This window comes from Lissotriton helveticus, chromosome 8 (genome assembly GCF_964261635.1).
Source record: "Lissotriton helveticus chromosome 8, aLisHel1.1, whole genome shotgun sequence".
Lineage (NCBI taxonomy): Eukaryota > Metazoa > Chordata > Amphibia > Caudata > Salamandridae > Lissotriton > Lissotriton helveticus.
The window spans coordinates 1,314,500,349-1,314,519,617 of NC_136069.1; the positions used below are offsets into that span (position 1 = coordinate 1,314,500,349).

Genomic DNA, 19,269 nt, shown 5'->3' on the forward strand with positions numbered 1-19,269 from the left:
TAATACCAATGTGTGCGGTAACAGTTTCAGTGCTCCCCAAGCCGCACAGCACCACCTGTGTGTCCCTGCCTCTCTCCCCGCCACTGCCGCTGCTGTAAGTTCGCCACTCCTCCTTCTTTCAGCCTGTATTTTGTGCCTGCTCCTGTATTTTATTGTTGCATTTCTGTTTAATTCCTTTTGCCTTATTTGCCTTATTTCTGTTTTTTGTCACTGTTTGCCATCCCCCTTTTGCCTTCTGTAACCCCACTTTTCCTGCCGCTGCTTCCTGCTACCCCGCTCCCTGCTGGCCCATTCGCCGCCCTGCTCCCACCTCCCAGCTGCTCCTCCCGCCCACCTACCCTTACATGGGGCCGCGCGCAGAGGGCGCGCCGCTGCTGGCCGAAGGCGAGCCTAAGGCAAGCCCGTCTGTGCCCGTCAGCGCCTGGACCTTGCCCAGCGCCAGACCTCCTGGCCCTCGTGAATGCCACGACGCCAGTTTCCGCAACGATGCCAGCACCCTCTACGCACTCAACACCAATTGGTCACACACCTCATTCCTGGCCGCCCCGAAGCGCACCCAAGGACCCTTCCCCTGCCGGAACTGCAGCTTCACCAGCATCCGATCCGCCAATCCAGCCACTGTGAAAGAACGCAACCACCTCAGATGCATTCTTCTCAACACCCGCTCTGCCTGCAAACATGCCGTTGAACTCTGGGACCTACTCGACTCAACCTCCCCAGACGTCGCCTTCCTGATGGAGACCTGGATGAACCCCTCCTCGGCACCCGACATCGCCGTAGTCATCCCAGACTGCTACAGATTACCCGCAGGGACCGCACTAACGGAACAGGAGGAGGAATCGCCATCGTTCACAGGAACACTCTCAAAGTCTCGACCAACACCGACAACACCCTCAGCACCGCCAAACACCTGCACTTTCAGATCCACATTGATTCTAACACCACCCTCAGAGGAACCCTCGTCTACATTCCCCCCGGACCCCGGCCACAGTTCAACGACTCCATCGCCGACTTCGTCAGTACACACGCCCTTGCCTCCACAGACTACATCCTCCTCAGGGACCTGAACTTCCGCCTCGAGAACAACAACGACACCAACTCCACCAGCTTGATCGACAACCTCACCAACCTCGGACTCAGACAACTCGTCACAACACCCACCCACTCTGCCGGCCACACACTTGACCCCATCTTCTTTGCAAGCTCCCATGTCTCCTTCAGCCCACCACCAAACTCCACTGGACCGACCATCGCTGCATCCACTTCACCTTCCGGAAACCCAACATGCACCACCGTAACCCAACAAATCCCTCGCCGCTGCTGGAGCAAAGTCACTGAAGACCTGCTAACCACCACCCTCGCCCACCCACCAACCCCACCGACCCCGACACCGCAGCCCGCAACTTCAGACAATGGATCGATGACTGCGCCAACACTCTTGCCCCAATCAAGAAACCCTCCAACAAACACACCAGCAAGAAAGCCAGCTGGTTCACTGAGGACCTCCAGGCCCAAACCTGCTGAAAACTAGAGAAGAAATGGCACCGTGAACAGACACCGGCCAGCTACACAGCCCACAAGAATGCCTCCCGCAGACACCATCATCTCATTAGATCCGCCAAAAGGGCCTCCTTCAAAGACCGCCTAGACAACAACGCACACAACAGCAAAGAGCTTTTTAATATCGTGAGGGAACTCTCCAATCCCAGCTCCTACACCAACGACATCCCACCTGCGCAAGACCTGTGCGACTCCATCGCCACCTTCTTCCATCGCAAGATCGCAGACATCCACGACAACTTCAACGTCACGACTGCCCGACAGCCACTGAGACCTCCGTCCCCACGGCCACCATCCGCGCCGATCCTCCTGCTCTCCTGGACCAACATAAACGACGACAACACCATCAAAATCATGAACACCATCCACTACGGATCTCCGTCAGACCCATGCCCACAGCACATCTTCAACAAAGCCAGCACCTCCATTGCACCCCATCTTCGGAAGGCCATCAACATCTCCTTCAAAACAGCGACCTTCCCAGAGAGCTGGAAGCACGCCGAGATCAACGCCTAACTATAAAAACCCAAGGCTTACCCTAAGGACCTCAAGAACTTCAGGCCCATCTCCTTGCTCCCGTTTCCGACGAAGGTCATCAAGAAGACCGTCAACAGACAACTGACCTGCTACCTCAAGGAGCACAGCATCCTGGATCCGACCCAGACCGGGTTCCGCTACAACCACAGCACCGAAACTGCCCTCATCGCCGCCACCGATGACATCAGGGCCCTGCTGGACAATGGCAAAACCACGGCCCTCATCCTCCTGGACCTGTCTGCAGCCTTCGACACTGTCTGCTACTACACCTTATGCACACACCTCTACGACGCTGGGATCCGAGACAAGGCTCTGGACTGGACCACCTCCTTCATTTCTGGCAGAACCCAGAGGGTCCACCTCCCCCCTTTCCGTTCCGAAGCCACCGAGATAATCTGCGGTGTACCCCAGGGCTCATCCCTCAGACCGACATTGTTCAACATCTACATAGCACAGCTCGCCCACGTCGCCCGACTACACGACCTCAACATCACCTCCTACGCCAACGACACCCAGCTGATCCTCTCCCTCACCAAGGACCCCCTCACTGCCAAAACCAACCTCCACAAAGGAATTAAAGTCATCGCCGAGTGGATGAAGAACAGCTGTCTGAAGCTAAAGTCGGACAAGACAGAAGTCCTCATCCTCTGCTCCACCCCCTCAGCCTGGGACGACTCCTGGTGGCTGACTGCACTGGGAACAGCACCAACACCAACACTCACGCAACCTGGGGTTCATCCTCAACTCTACTCTTTCCATGACAAATCAGGTCAACGCCATCTCATCTTCCTGCTTCAAACACCCTCTGCAGGCTCCGCAAGATCTACAGGTGGATCCCAACCGAAACAAGAAGAACGGTCACCCAGGCCCTCGTCGGCAGCAGGTTGGACTACGGAAACGCACTCTACGCAGGAGTCTCTGCCAAACTCCTGAAACGACTACAACGCATTCAGAACGCCTCTGCACGCCTGATCCTCGACATCCTTCGCCGCAGCCACATCACACCCCACCTAAGAGACCTGCACTGGCTCCCCGTCAACAAGAGGATCACCTTCAAGCTCCTCACCCACGCACACAAGGCACTCCACAACACCGGACCAGCATACCACAACAGACGACTCACCTTCTACACCCCCAACCGCCAGCTCCGCTCCGCCGACCTCACACTCGCCACCGTCCCCCGCATCCAAAGAGCGACCTCTGGCAGCAGATCGTTCTCCCACCTTGCCGCCAAGTCCTGAAACACCCTCCCCATCCTCCTACGGCTGACCCAGGACCTGCTAACCTTCAGAAGACTTCTCAAGATCTGACTATTCAAGCAGTAGCAGCATCCCCCCCCCCCCCCAAGCGCCTTGAGACCCCCACGGGTGAGTAGTGCGCTTTACAAGTGTTCTGATGGATTGATTGATCACAATTAACCTGACTGCTTGTGATGAGCGCCTCAGTCTTTTACATTTTGGACCCAGACGCCGCACATGGGCAGGCTTTATACAGGAAATCTATGTTGGCTTCACATTCTTGAATCTTCCTGTAATGGTGCTGATGGACATATCAATGGCCATCCTACATGCACTCTAAAACCACATGGGTACCCCCAGATCGTCCTCCATTTATTCTCTTCCTTCCTCTATTGGTGCCAACAACTCGTTCAAATGGAGCACTTCTGATCCCCTCACCCACAGCCATTTTTGGGTTCCAAAACACTTCATTCTCTCTCACCCTTCCTTTCAATCTGTGTACAGAGCCTCTGGGACATTGCTGACCTTCAGATATCAAAATTCAATCTGCCAATGACAGCCAGCTCTCCCTCGCTGTATTGCCAGCATACAGTATTCACTTACTTATAACTTGTTTAGCCTTATTCAATCCTAGATGTCTACAGAATGTCTTACTTTTGGCCTGGCAAAAAGAGAATTGATTTCTTCATGGGTAAGCCCAGCAAAACCAACTTCAATCTTGGATGTCAGACATGAGCCTTGAGGGTTTACCTACCTCACTCATACATTGGGGAAAGTCTTTCAGCTTCTACATTGACTCTCACCTAACCCACTTTATCAAGAAAACAGGAACAGCATGGCAACAGTTGATTCTCATACAGACAATAAAACCCTGCTTTCTCTTCAGCAATTCTTCAAACTGATGTGCTGTCCAACCATGATGATGGAAGCCCTTGTTACCACAGGAAATACGACCATATCACGCAGATCCCTACATATCTGCATTAGTTCCCCTAACACTACATTAGATGTAACCCCTAATGTATCATCTTCAAATCCATTGATGACAGAAAACCACACCACCATGCAAACAACCTCGAACTCTAAAGTGTTCAAAGAGCAACCTTGAGCCTCAAAATAACACAATTGGAGGTGAGGAGAACCAACATATAAGGGCCCAGAAACAGGTATCCCATTGATGTGTGCCCAAATTGAACAGTCGGTCTTGTGATTATGAAAGGGGGTGGTGATGGACAGAGCATCTGAGTTAAACAGAACACTCATACCCAGTCAAAAGATCAGGGCTTGATCCATCACCGTTTTTTAGCTCACTGCACCATCCCAGCTCAGAACCTGGCTACATGCAAATTAGTCTGTCCCTGGCCCAGTGCATCATGGGAACAGGGCAGACCAAACTACCAAGCCAATTCTTTACTGGAAAGGAAACAAGTTTCCGGGGACCGGTTTCTGGCATTGCAGCCGTCTTCGGCCCGGCTTGCTTGAATCCTGATGGTGCAGTGAGCAAGGGACTCATGTCTGAGCATACCCTGCCACTCCTATAGTGGCCAAAACGATTCAGAAAGGGGGTGGTGATGAAACCGCTGTTTGTCCTACGGTAGATCCCTTATTATAAGTAACATGTCTGTGACTGATCTTTCTTGGTAAGAAAATTGTGAGCCTGGTTTTGTGCTACTCACTCGATGCCAGGGATGAGCTAGATTATCTTCCATTTAAGCTTAAGCTAAGGTTGCTTTCCTATTTAGGAGTGGACAGGCCAAAAGACTGTGTCTATTAATCTTGAAGTGAGGTAAGGTTGCTCATGCGTCCATTTCTTAATTGCCTTTACCCACGGTGATACCTAAGCAAGGTGTTTTTCACGCATGAGTAGTTTTCTATGTCTCTGGATTATGTGCGCATGCGCTATGGAACAGTGTCTCTCTGGCGTTTAGTTCACATAGTTGTGCTGGGGGTTGGCTTTAGTGAGTACAATACCATCAAGTTTCGCTGGGGCTAAACTTTTATGAATACCAATATCACGATCGGGGTTTTTGGTGTTTATAAACATTATTATTGCCAATGCGCCATGCAGTGTATGCGCATGCGCAAGAGAGCAGCAGCGCACCTCGCGTCTACTACGGCGAGATCTGCGCATGCGCAAGAGAGTAGCAGCGCACCTCGCGTCTACTACGGCGAGTTCTACGTTTTGGGCAAGACTCTTTCTTTTGCCGCCTCCTCTGGCGGGTATTTAAGAGCGGAGGCCGAACCAACGGGTGCCTCCACTTCCGCTCGTCTCACTTACCGAGGTACCGACGGACAGGTGAGTGTCCGCACGGACTCTCTGCCATTTAGTCACTATTTGCATGCAGATCAGTCCTGATATGCTCCCTGAATGATAGAGGTGTTTCTTAAGGTTTTTTTGACTCCCTGACCATTCAGGGGTCCATATTGAGGTTAGCCTCATGATTTGATTTGAATATAAACCTGTTTAAAACAAACCCCTCTTACTAGCGCCTAGATATTGTTTTGGGATAGTAATACAAAATGGATGCCGAAGGTATCCTGCTTTCAGGTCAACTCAGTTAGTCTTGAATGCGATTCTTGATCAGTCTGCTTTAACCAGCGCTACTAACAAACCGAGTGTTGGTATCTGAATAATAGGTTTAAGCACATCCATAGGATGCCCTTTGAGGCACTATGAACTAGCGCCACTTTATTGATTGTAATGGGGGCACTTTTCTATAGGATAGGTCTAAACATCATGTGTGTGTGTTTTGGAGACAATTTTGGAATGTCTATACTGTGCCATCCTTTATGTAATACACAGGATTCGTTGCTTTATGTGTAATTTGGTAGATCACCTGGGTACCGATCATACGTCTGTTTGGTTTTGTGTGTAGAGCGAGTGGCTTGGGCACTATAGGGCTGTGAGCTCATTGTGTCCCTTTTTCTACACCACAGAGCGGGGCCTCATGCTCCCGAGCGGTTGCCGGGTGAGGTGAGGTCGTCACCCACATAATGCTGGGTGAGTATCGCTGTGAGGAAATGCCTCTAAGTGATGAAGCTAATATGCTTATTTCAAAAAAAGCAGAATGTCAATTATTCTGTTGGTGTGTCTGGTCTATTCTGGCTTTCTGGATTAAGGGGGTTGTGTATGTGCTATCCAGTGTTGTTGGCTAACATATAACTTTTTTGTTTTGTTTGTCTTTATTGATAGGAAGAAGAAATGCTTCTCTCCCTGTAGTGGACGTCTAACCATGTATAGACATGTATCCTTTTACTAGTAATTGGTTTGCTAGTTACCATCCCTTGTGACTGTTTCAGTCACAGCGGCAGTAGCCTATTTTACTTTCGAGGTCCTGAAGAATGCCGGGGAAATTCCCCTTGGGCAGAAACATGTCGACCACATTTCACTAGCGCCTGTGGGTAGTAATACTACCTAGCGCTGTTTTTATCCCTTGACACACGGACTGTCATATACATGCCTTTACAGAGCCAGTGTAGTCATTTTATTTTATCACTTTCACCTGAGCACTGCGCACTATCTAGTCCACAGTATGGCAAACATCTTGACTAGTCTTCTGACATCCACTTCAAGAACTGGCACTGTATGGCCAGCCAAGATATGGATTGATCAGCAATTCCCACATGATGCATATTCCACCAAAGGGGTGGTCTGATGGGATTGGTACTAGCTCTTTTTGTTTCCCAACGAGCACTGTCTCGCACTTTCAACCGGCTGGACCCTAGTTACCGTTATAGTCACACACCTTTATCCTGACCTGTTCCACTCTTCGTGTTTTTTGTCTATGAATTGGGGAGTGAGTGGACAGGTCGTTAAATATTCCCTATGACCCTCCACACATCCTGTTGTCTGTTAGTATTTTGTGCAACTTTCGAGTTGCGGGTCTTTGTACAAAGGATGCAAACACAATTAGTTTGCACCATGAATTGCTCACCAAACTGACTTGTGTGCGTGATCCTCTTGGTCGCCTAGTCACGAGCATACACTCCTCCTTCAACACTCAAATGAGGAGAGCACACGGCACATTCTCCATTTGTTTTAATTAGAATGAAACCGCTGTTTGTCCTACGGTAGATCCCTTATTATAAGTAACATGTCTGTGACTGATCTTTCTTGGTAAGAAAATTGTGAGCCTGGTTTTGTGCTACTCACTCGATGCCAGGGATGAGCTAGATTATCTTCCATTTAAGCTTAAGCTAAGGTTGCTTTCCTATTTAGGAGTGGACAGGCCAAAAGACTGTGTCTATTAATCTTGAAGTGAGGTAAGGTTGCTCATGCGTCCATTTCTTAATTGCCTTTACCCACGGTGATACCTAAGCAAGGTGTTTTTCACGCATGAGTAGTTTTCTATGTCTCTGGATTATGTGCGCATGCGCTATGGAACAGTGTCTCTCTGGCGTTTAGTTCACATAGTTGTGCTGGGGGTTGGCTTTAGTGAGTACAATACCATCAAGTTTCGCTGGGGCTAAACTTTTATGAATACCAATATCACGATCGGGGTTTTTGGTGTTTATAAACATTATTATTGCCAATGCGCCATGCAGTGTATGCGCATGCGCAAGAGAGCAGCAGCGCACCTCGCGTCTACTACGGCGAGATCTGCGCATGCGCAAGAGAGTAGCAGCGCACCTCGCGTCTACTACGGCGAGTTCTACGTTTTGGGCAAGACTCTTTCTTTTGCCGCCTCCTCTGGCGGGTATTTAAGAGCGGAGGCCGAACCAACGGGTGCCTCCACTTCCGCTCGTCTCACTTACCGAGGTACCGACGGACAGGTGAGTGTCCGCACGGACTCTCTGCCATTTAGTCACTATTTGCATGCAGATCAGTCCTGATATGCTCCCTGAATGATAGAGGTGTTTCTTAAGGTTTTTTTGACTCCCTGACCATTCAGGGGTCCATATTGAGGTTAGCCTCATGATTTGATTTGAATATAAACCTGTTTAAAACAAACCCCTCTTACTAGCGCCTAGATATTGTTTTGGGATAGTAATACAAAATGGATGCCGAAGGTATCCTGCTTTCAGGTCAACTCAGTTAGTCTTGAATGCGATTCTTGATCAGTCTGCTTTAACCAGCGCTACTAACAAACCGAGTGTTGGTATCTGAATAATAGGTTTAAGCACATCCATAGGATGCCCTTTGAGGCACTATGAACTAGCGCCACTTTATTGATTGTAATGGGGGCACTTTTCTATAGGATAGGTCTAAACATCATGTGTGTGTGTTTTGGAGACAATTTTGGAATGTCTATACTGTGCCATCCTTTATGTAATACACAGGATTCGTTGCTTTATGTGTAATTTGGTAGATCACCTGGGTACCGATCATACGTCTGTTTGGTTTTGTGTGTAGAGCGAGTGGCTTGGGCACTATAGGGCTGTGAGCTCATTGTGTCCCTTTTTCTACACCACAGAGCGGGGCCTCATGCTCCCGAGCGGTTGCCGGGTGAGGTGAGGTCGTCACCCACATAATGCTGGGTGAGTATCGCTGTGAGGAAATGCCTCTAAGTGATGAAGCTAATATGCTTATTTCAAAAAAAGCAGAATGTCAATTATTCTGTTGGTGTGTCTGGTCTATTCTGGCTTTCTGGATTAAGGGGGTTGTGTATGTGCTATCCAGTGTTGTTGGCTAACATATAACTTTTTTGTTTTGTTTGTCTTTATTGATAGGAAGAAGAAATGCTTCTCTCCCTGTAGTGGACGTCTAACCATGTATAGACATGTATCCTTTTACTAGTAATTGGTTTGCTAGTTACCATCCCTTGTGACTGTTTCAGTCACAGCGGCAGTAGCCTATTTTACTTTCGAGGTCCTGAAGAATGCCGGGGAAATTCCCCTTGGGCAGAAACATGTCGACCACATTTCACTAGCGCCTGTGGGTAGTAATACTACCTAGCGCTGTTTTTATCCCTTCACACACGGACTGTCATATACATGCCTTTACAGAGCCAGTGTAGTCATTTTATTTTATCACTTTCACCTGAGCACTGCGCACTATCTAGTCCACAGTATGGCAAACATCTTGACTAGTCTTCTGACATCCACTTCAAGAACTGGCACTGTATGGCCAGCCAAGATATGGATTGATCAGCAATTCCCACATGATGCATATTCCACCAAAGGGGTGGTCTGATGGGATTGGTACTAGCTCTTTTTGTTTCCCAACGAGCACTGTCTCGCACTTTCAACCGGCTGGACCCTAGTTACCGTTATAGTCACACACCTTTATCCTGACCTGTTCCACTCTTCGTGTTTTTTGTCTATGAATTGGGGAGTGAGTGGACAGGTCGTTAAATATTCCCTATGACCCTCCACACATCCTGTTGTCTGTTAGTAACTGAAAAAAACCCCTCAAATCTTAAGCCTGTGAATCAGGATTTGGGAATTCAGGCCCTCAAGGACAACCTTTGACGATCATACGTTTAGTTTACATCTGCATATTCGTGATGCATTTCAAATATCTTTTGACACCTGTGAAGCATAGATGCATTTTACAAGATCATCCAACATTTGCGATGCCCACCACCGCTATTGAATGTACCAGGAGCTCCAATTTGTCCATCAACTTCTCAATACAAAGCAGTGGTGTTTGCTTAAATGTTCAAATCTGACTTTGTATGTATCTGTGAATATATCTAAATGCACACTTATAGTTATTTATGCACATATATACAAAGCCAGATTGAAACGTATGTGTGTGTGTGAGAATATATGTACATACACACACACACCTACACAGGCAGTCACACAAATATATATAATTATATATATTTTGTAGGTGAACCCACCAGTTTTCTTTGTGGCACAATGTGTGCCCCACTAAAATTATCTTCCGGAGATGCCACTACATTCACCTAATGCATACCCTTTGTAAATAAAAAACGCAAAATAGATAGTCACACATTAAAACGATTTTTCCCTTTTCTGTTTTATAAGTAGATATGTTTAAATTACTGGACGTACCAACACGACCTTATCTGAATTTCGTTTTAGGCAGCATGTCGAAATACCCATTATTTGCAGTTAAAACTAACAGCAATCATTTTATATGATTCCGAAAATAAAATCGAAAATCGTCACCTTACCATTTAAAACTATTGCAAACATCACGTTGCCTGGGACGCTGTGGCATGTCAGGACTGGAAAAGACTTTCTTTCGGCCGTGTCTAGGACAGGTGGAGCAAGAGAACCGCCCCGCGGGATGGGGGACATTTCAGTCAATCGTGAGGTGGAAAACGCCCCCTTTCTGTCGCTGGTCTGTCCCGTGCTGACATTTTTCGCCGAAAGAAATGTGAGGTACACCCAGGCTTTTGGGCTCGCGGATGTTTTTCAAGGGCATTCAGGTTCCTATCGGAGCCTCTCTGCTTCCCCTGCTGCTCGGGAGCCGGTTGATCCCGGGTGCTGCGCCCACCGCGCCGTTGGCATTTCTCACCACAGAAAAGCTATCACTTAATGACAGGAAAATCTCCTGTGCCACACGAGGGATTAGTGGAGATGGGAGCGTGGGATCGCCCTTTGAAAGCTCTCGAGCAGAACAAAACAGATTGTGGGCAAACCAATCTGCTTTATGGCCGCCTCTAGGCGCGCATCTCTGACCCCATAATATAATAGCCGTAGGAATGATGTAGAAGAGACGTTCTCGTGAAATCTACTTAACGGTGGAGGCAGTTCATATCTGTGGAAAATATGTCAAAATCTCTGCAAAATTTTTCAAATGGCTTTGTGAAAAAGAAGTCAAATCTGCAACGATGACGTGAAAAATCATATTGATGTTTCTTATACCAGTGACAAAAAGAATAAGGAAAGGAATTCAAACTCCGCCCTCTGCATTTAGAGCCAACACAACAATCTCCCAAAAAAGGCAAGTGCATTAAAATAGAAGGGGAATTTTCCAACTGGAGCACGTGCAGCTGCTATGTGCATTACCCGCTGTTGCTACGTCATCGTGCCCTACCAGGCCAGGTCAGCGCCACACTGCTTGCCAGCTTTTTCTTTCTTTTCTTTTTATTTCAAAGTATTTTATTGGTTTGACAAAAAGAAACCAACAGTGCGATACCGTCAAAAGGTATGAAGTACGAAATACAGGTGAAATACTATTGGTTTACATGCACTATTTGTCACAGCATGAATGACCGTTAGAAATATGAGAGCTACCAATGGATTAAGCGAGATCCAAGTTACAGAACAAGGGGACCCACCCTTCCAAACATGCCCTGCAATATACCCAGGAGGGTATATGAGTCGAAGATCACAGAAATATTATACCTTGTGTGGCCAGATTCAATAAGTGTATGTTGATCATAGGAGTATCTCATAATGTCGTATCACCTACATAAACCAGAAAAACAAAAGTGATAAAGAATTGGAGGAGGAGAAAGGATGGGTAGGGGGGCTATCTGAATCCTCAGTGAGTGAAAGATCGAAGAATCAAGAGGTAATAGTAGGCTGCGCAACCAGGGCTTGTGAGCTCAATTCAATGTATTTGTCATGAGATTGCAAAACTAAACTAGAGATCGGAGGTACAGTCTGATTCTTAAGTTGTAAGGTGTATGCTCCTCGGAGATATGAGACCCATGCCCACCAAGTATGATGTGATAGAGGACTAGAGGATTTCAATTCTGAAAGAATGACTTTAACTGCATTGGTCATGAGAAGGTCTAGTAACGCCATATCAATGGCACCCAGGAGCAGCGCAATTGCTGAGGCCAGGTCCAAATGTTACCATGGGGAATGATAAGGTTATGGTTATGTTGAATATTACTGACAAATGCTTTTGGATTGCTAGCCAATAAGGGCCAAGGAGACGGCATTCAAAAAACTTGTGTTGGTGTGAGCCCGATTCTTGGTAGCAGTTCCAGCATTTATCGTTTTCACGTATTCTCAATTTTAACAATCGAGCTGGGGTCCAATGCAGGAAATTCGTAGTAAAAGAATTTATATTGAATAAGCGAGAGGGCAATTTTATTGCTCAAGGAGTGCTTGTCAATTCTATGCGAGTTATCAGCAGTGATCTGTTCAAAAACCCGTTTGTCAAAATGTTTGCCACATTTGGTGTAAATGATATAATTTTGTGTTGAGGTTGAATCAGATAGAAACGTATACATTTTGGAGGCAATATTTCCCGAATGTTGCCAAAGGGCAAGGTGAGGGACTAGTGTTGAGTGTTTCAAAAGGTTGAGTTCAGAGGGTATAACTTTGATCTTTAGGAAGATGTAATAGTCCAAATATGAGAGGTTATACATTCTGGCTAAAGCTGAAAAGGGGAGCATATCGTTGCTGTTATCATGAAGGTCTTTGATTAGCCTGACACCTTTGGAAGCCCACAAAGGGGCAATGGTAGGTTTGATGTCAGCATTGACTTTCGGATTAAGCCATAATGACGTCCATCTTGAGTTCTGAATCGACTCCCGCTAGCGTTTGTGTAGCATATTTAACGCATTTGCAGTATCTTGAAGAATACGATGAGGGTGGGGGGGGGGGGGTGAATTACAACACTGTAAGAAGAGAAGGTGTTCTAAAGGGAGAACAAATCTCATGTTCAATATGTAACCATGGTGGGTTATTGTGTGACTCTGGGAGTAGCCAGACAGCACCTTGGGCAGCCAGAAGGAAGTTTGGTATGAGTTCCAATTTGGAAGGTTACAGCCCCCCTCCCCCCAAAGCACGCTCTTTCTGAGGGATTTTTGTGCGATCCTTGCTCTTTTATCGTTCCACAGAAACATTGAGAGGATTTTGTCCAGATCCTGAAAAAGGAAGGGGAATAGTTTTAGAGGTAACATGGATGATAGAAAATTCACTATTGGAGTGATCATTATCTTGACTGGTTAGAGCCTGCCCCACCAGGAGATATATTGTGGCGAACAAACATTCAGATGTCTAACCTTTGCAATTGTCTGCAATTCATTGAGAAGTATTGTGTCAGTGAGATTTTTGCAGAACCAGATCCCCAAATATTTGAGACGTGTGGATTGCCATTTAAGTCCTGAGTTGCCTAAATGAGAAGGGAAACATAGTGGGTTTAGGGGAAATAACTCTGTTTTGTCTTTGTTTAGGGTATTTATGATACATGGGATTGCAGCTTCAAAATTCTCTGAAAAGATGAGGATATCAACCACATATGCAGCTGTTTTATATATATTTGCGCCAAATTGGAGACCTTTGATTCCAGGTGCAGCATTGAGTAAGGTAAGTAGTAAGGGATCAATAGTAAGTAAAAAGAGCAGGGGGTGAAAGTGGACATCCCTGTCTTGTACCTTGGTGTAGTTCAAAATATGTGGAGGTGGAACCATTAATTCTAATGTTTGCGTAGGGATTCACGTAGAGTGGCATAACCATATTGATGAAAGAGTCGCCCACATTATGGGATTAAAAAATCGCATGCAGAAAAGATCAAGACACTTTGTCAAATGCCTTTTCAGCATCAATGGCTATCGCCGCAGTTGGGAGTGAGGAAAGGCAAGCTTTTAGTAAAATGTCTGAGTGGTTCTTGCCCTCTTTGGGGATGACCAATATGGTGGCCTCAGCAGCCATACCAGAGACCTTACCATATAGTGAAAAGTGATCAAGTGTATTTTTAAGGTGCTCGATGATCAAGGAGGTAAAAGTCTTATAGAAAACAATTGGAAAGCCATCGGGCAGGGTGCCTTCCCTGAGTGAATGACTTTAATTGCCTTAACAATCTCCTCCAATTCTATTGGTTTGTTAAAGCGTGACCTTTCTTCTTCAGAGACTGATTTAGTAGGGAGGGAACTCATCGTAGGTTGCAAGCAGCGATGGTTTAAGAAGAGAGGCCTATTTTTTAAAGGCCTCAAGTGGTGAGTCGTTAGGGCCAGGAGTTCTTCCTCTGGCAAAGCAGTTAGGAGTTCCTGTTCAATCAGATGTGCACTGAGCTGCAAGCGGGCTTCCGCAGACAGCCGAGGCACCACTAGGCCCTTAGCTATTGGATTGTCATGCTCGGGTATCGAGGGATCCCTGGCAGGCTATAGGGATCCATAAAAGTGTGTGAATTCTTGTGCAATCTGAACGGCGTTAGTCAAGAGCTGGTCGTTAGAATGAAGGATGCTTGTTATCATGCAGAGTTCCAATTACTATTAGCAAGCCAGTAAAGGGGCTTGAATGCCCTGTCGTCCTGTTCTTAAATCTTATAATGGGACACCGGCTGAGACAGCATAGCAGTATTTACCAAATTCTGATGTCATAAAAGTCTGTGTTGCTTAAGTGTTAGCTCCTCCCCAGGGGTGGTTGCAGCGTGGCATTCCAACTTCCAATCGGTTTCCTCTAGATCTCATATTTCCCCATGTCTACACTTTTTTGCTTCTAATTGATAGGAGATAATGCGTCCGCACAGAGTCGCCTTAAAAAGCTGCCCAGAGTATAGTTATAATGACCATGCTCTTATTGACCTTGGGGTAGTCTTTTATCTGATGCCGATAGAAGTCCCCATCCTGGAACCACCAGACATTCATTTTTCACAGCCTGTCACCTTTTTTGTTAGGTCCCCAAGGGTGGCAATATATTCAGCAATACAAAATGTTTAATGTAAGGGGCCGAAGCAAAGATATAGTCAATCCTGGAGGAGGAGCCGTGCCTGTGTGAGTGATATGTAGATTCCCAGGCATAAGGGTGCAATACCCACCAGACATCTGATAATCCCAATAATGCAGTGCACTTAGGGAGGGTAGTGGATCTACATGGAGCAATAGTACCCCTAGTGTCAGCTGTAAGGTCCATAACCAGGTTAAAGCACCACCTATGATCGCTGTCCCTAGAGGGAGCCTCAAAAGAAGGATAGTGAGTGCTTTCAGTGCTGTCAGTCAAGGCAGTTGGTGGGTAGACTGATACAAAGGTCCACCTAGTATCCCCCATGTTACCTTTGACTGCTTTGTGTCTTCCTATATGATCATTGTATGTGGCAGTAACATGAATAGGAAGGCACTTTTGGAGCAGAGCTGAGTGTGTATCCCGAGTAAAATACTTTGGTGTACCCATTACGAGGTAGAATAGGATACCTATTTCAAAGAAGTGTGTTAGAAGGGAGGCCCCTGCAAAGCCATGTACACAATGATTCACAGACTATTTAGACAAAGACACCCCAGATATTCAAACAGCAAAATGTTGCCCCAAAAAGGATAACCTTAAGGCCTGTCAGGCACAGATGCATCTTCCAGTTTATCATTCTCTGGCTTGTCCACATCTGAGAATCTCCAGCTGCCACTGCCTGCAGCCATTGAATGTGAGACAGAAGCTGCCCCAAGCAGCCGCAGACCTGAGTACCCTCCAGCAAGAGCTCTGCTGCCTTCCGGGACTGTGGCCACAAAAGGGACCCCCTGCCCCTCCATGTATGCCATCGGCGGCAACCGACCAAGGGACCACATCTCCAACTCGCCGCAAACGTTCTGGTGGAATCAAAGAAGTGAGACTTACCGGCATGCAGAACCTTCAACTTGGCAGGAAATGTAACATGTACATCAGCTGCATCACCATTGGTCAATCTTCTCAATTTAGTTAGACAATCGATCAGTTTAAGCGTCCGGGTCCCACTCCTTAAACACCAATGTGTGGGCCTTGATTTAAAGCTCTTGGGGAGAGGGGAGTGGTTGTTTCAGGGTATTCATAGTCTCTGGTCAGCGGGATCATGAAGGATTAGGTTGCCGCTCGGAGATCCAACTCAAATAGCGTCCTCCATATTGCACACTATGCCATGACCCCATGACGGGGACCTGGAGCACGAGTAGGCGAGCCCGCGAGTTGCTGCGAGCCAGAAAGTAAAAACGGAGCAACATTGTGCTCTCACGTAACCCCCGTCAGGCTGTAGCTCCTGTAATCACGAGTTGAATCTAGCCCGGTACAGGACTACTAGGCTACATTGCAGGTTATATCGAGACTAATTCTACTACCTGCTTTTAATGTTTTTTCCTTCCATATTGTGCACCTAATTGTATCAACTCACTTATAGGTCCTGAAGAAGTGCCATCTGATTCCCCTGGAACATTGGGCACGAAACATGTCGACCCCACACCAGTGATAGCCCTGCCACATCATTGTAATCCACTAGGGCAGCCTGTATATATTTTTAACCAGGCAGGTTCTACCTAGCCAATTAAAATAGATTGCACCTAGGACTGACCCTCACCTTTTTTTATACCACTGTTTTCACGTGCAGTATCTCCCACTCTGGCCCTTTACCATCATGCACCAAACGGCTTCCATAAAAAAAGATCTCCGATAAAGTGCCCCGGAAACGGTGAGCCCGTCGAGCATTGCAGCGCCGGCCCGACGAGGAGCAAGGCCCAATGATGAAGCATGACACCTCTCGGGGTGTGTCAGGGCAACAAGACAAAATAATTGTCTTTCCCATCCCTTACCTAGGAACTGCTCTCCCTCGTTGTACATGACCCCATTATTGCCATCTATGGAACATTTCTTTTTCCACTTCTGGTGAGCTTATTTCCACCCATCCAGTCTCTGTTACACCCTACTCTGGAGTGCCCTACTCCTTCCATGCTTCCTGTCCAGTCTCTGAGCTAGTAGTGGTGCCAGTGTCCTGACTATGAACATGGGAGAACTGCGACTTGTATAGTCCTCCTCCCCAAGACAGGACTTTTCCCTCATAGTTAGTGAAAAATTACACATTTCTGACATAGCATCTGCCATTCTGCCCCCTTCCTTAAGAAAGATGACACATTACCCCCTCACTATGCAAACTTCCTAGGCAATTTTGTATATATCCGGTTGTGTGAACATTGAAGAATTTTGAGTCAGGGAGCTGCCTTCGGCAGATTCTAATGTGGAACCTCTCTTGAAAATAGTATGATGAGTTTTTTCATGTAACATAATGTGGGCTAACTGCTCCTTGTATCAGGTGTGTTTGCATATATCTCCAGCAATTACATCTCTGCAATTCTCATGTGTCTTTTCACCTAGGGTACTGCTTGGAGTGAAGAGTTTTTCTTCAATCTGACAGGCCAGTGTTTCTTCTCATAATATTGACTGCAGCCTCTCAGTTATCCCTGTTTTTTCCCATCTTTTACATGTGAATTTGTGTGTTGATTGGAAGTGCGTCGATATGTTGCCAGATCTTCTGGGCTTGTTTTCTTCTCAAGGATAAACTGTTGTTTGTGCCTCTTTTATGAACTGTACTACTGTTTAATGCTTCTTTGGAAGTGTCTGTGAAGCTTGAATGATGTATGATGATTAGCCTTAAACGTTGGGTGTTAAAGGAGATTTTAGCGCTCAAGTAGAAATACACTTAAATATCTTGTTTTTTGACACAATACAATTGGGTGCTTGCAATAACAATGGGAGAAGAGAACACCCCACTTCTCTCTGCGTAATTAGAAGATTAAGCACACTTGACAGTCACAATAATCGCAGCACACCGCTTATCACAACAATAATATTATGTTATCTAGAGAAGCATTAAACAATCCAAAGGGCTCTTGAAGATTTCTTCTTTTTTAATTATTTTCAAATCCAATCCCATGCCAGCGCATTTCGCCGTGGTTAAACATAACCCATCGGCTTCCTTAGGGCTCGACTTTGTGTCGCTTTAATACCTCCTATCTGGAAACGACTTCTCATCCATTGTCCTTGCTTCATTAGGGGTCATAAAATAAATAAAATGCATCCGCATTCGTTCTGTGTTTTCAATGCAGGGCGTGCAGCACAAGCTGTATCTCGATATCACAAAATTCCAATCCCAATTTAGGGCTACAGTCGTCCCATCTCAATCTCACCGATCTGAATCCGAACTCTGTATTTTGCCACCGCCTGCTTATTAACGTCTCTCCCTTCCGCGTTGTGTTCCACCCGAGTGCAGGCGACCTCCATCAACTTCCTGATTCAGGAAGTTGAGATTGAGATGGGACGAGTGTAGCATCTCCTGTGACTGCCGCCAGTTCTTTTGCACCTTTCCTTTGAGAGTGTTTGCTAGATATTTAAGATGGGCTTAATGCAGTCTAGCAGCAATCAGTGTGCAAGAGGATATGTTCATTAATACCTTTTGGCTTATTCTGTGTTACTTTGGTCACTCCATATATATATTAATGTTCCACAAAATCTTTTATTCAGTTTTCTGCTGCATTGCTTTGTATGGTAGAGTCCGTCCTCTGAGAATCGCATCAAGTGACTTAATTTGTAGAATTTTGACAACTTACTCATTTCCTTCTTTGCCTCCCATGCTGTCCTGCTTGATGTCCTGACCCCAGGATATGCAGTCCATCATCTTAAGATATTTATGTTTTGATCTGGCAATATGTTTGCCCTTTGCATACAACTACCTTGTTAAGGTAGATTTTGCTACTAATAATAAACTTTTTTGCATTCAGAGCAATGTACAATTATACATAAAACCATCATCAAATGAGGGATTAAAAAACAACTGAAAAACGGATGCAAGAGGCACAAAACAGCACTTAAATAAGGAATATGCAAAGTATTTTAATGACTGTTAGGACTCATTATGCCTCCAAAATGTTGTGTAAGGCATCCAGAAAGTTTTTACATAATTACATTTTAATATAATAAAATGTATTAAATGACCTTACAAACAAAATGTAAACGTGCCATGTAAAATTGAATTAAATTATAGTTAAAAAAATACTTTATTATTATTTTTTATTATTCATCATTTGTAAAGCACATAGCTACCCTAGGGCATCTCAGCGCTAGCGACTGAACGGAGAAAAACAAGTGGGCTTATGGGGCCGATTGTTGAAATAACCAGGTTTTAAGAAGTTTACGAAATAGAAAAAGGTGGGGTTCGACACGAAGGTTAAGCATCATAGATCCTCTAGTGATGTGCAGTTATGCAAGAAATAGGAAAACGTTTCTCTGTCCATGCCACATAGTCAACATTTTTGCAACTCTTTTTGCTCTATTCCATCTCCCTGCATATTCTTGTAGGGGACATAAAAAGTCTAAACCTCAGGAACCT

General features: G+C 46.0%; 1 protein-coding gene across 2 annotated transcripts in view; it reads right to left on the reverse strand.

The window, feature by feature from the left end:
• Positions 1-19,269, reverse strand: part of NYX (nyctalopin) — a 170,988-nt gene that overhangs the window by 103,016 nt on the left and 48,703 nt on the right. Inside the window, exon 1 of one of the 2 annotated variants that reach the window (XM_078656181.1) lies at positions 10,421-10,547. The exons of the other annotated variant lie outside the window; for it this stretch is intronic. Within the exon in view, the coding sequence (XP_078512307.1) occupies positions 10,421-10,547 (127 nt within the window). Of the gene's footprint in view, positions 1-10,420; positions 10,548-19,269 lie in introns of those variants that run through there. 2 annotated transcript variants of the gene reach the window in all.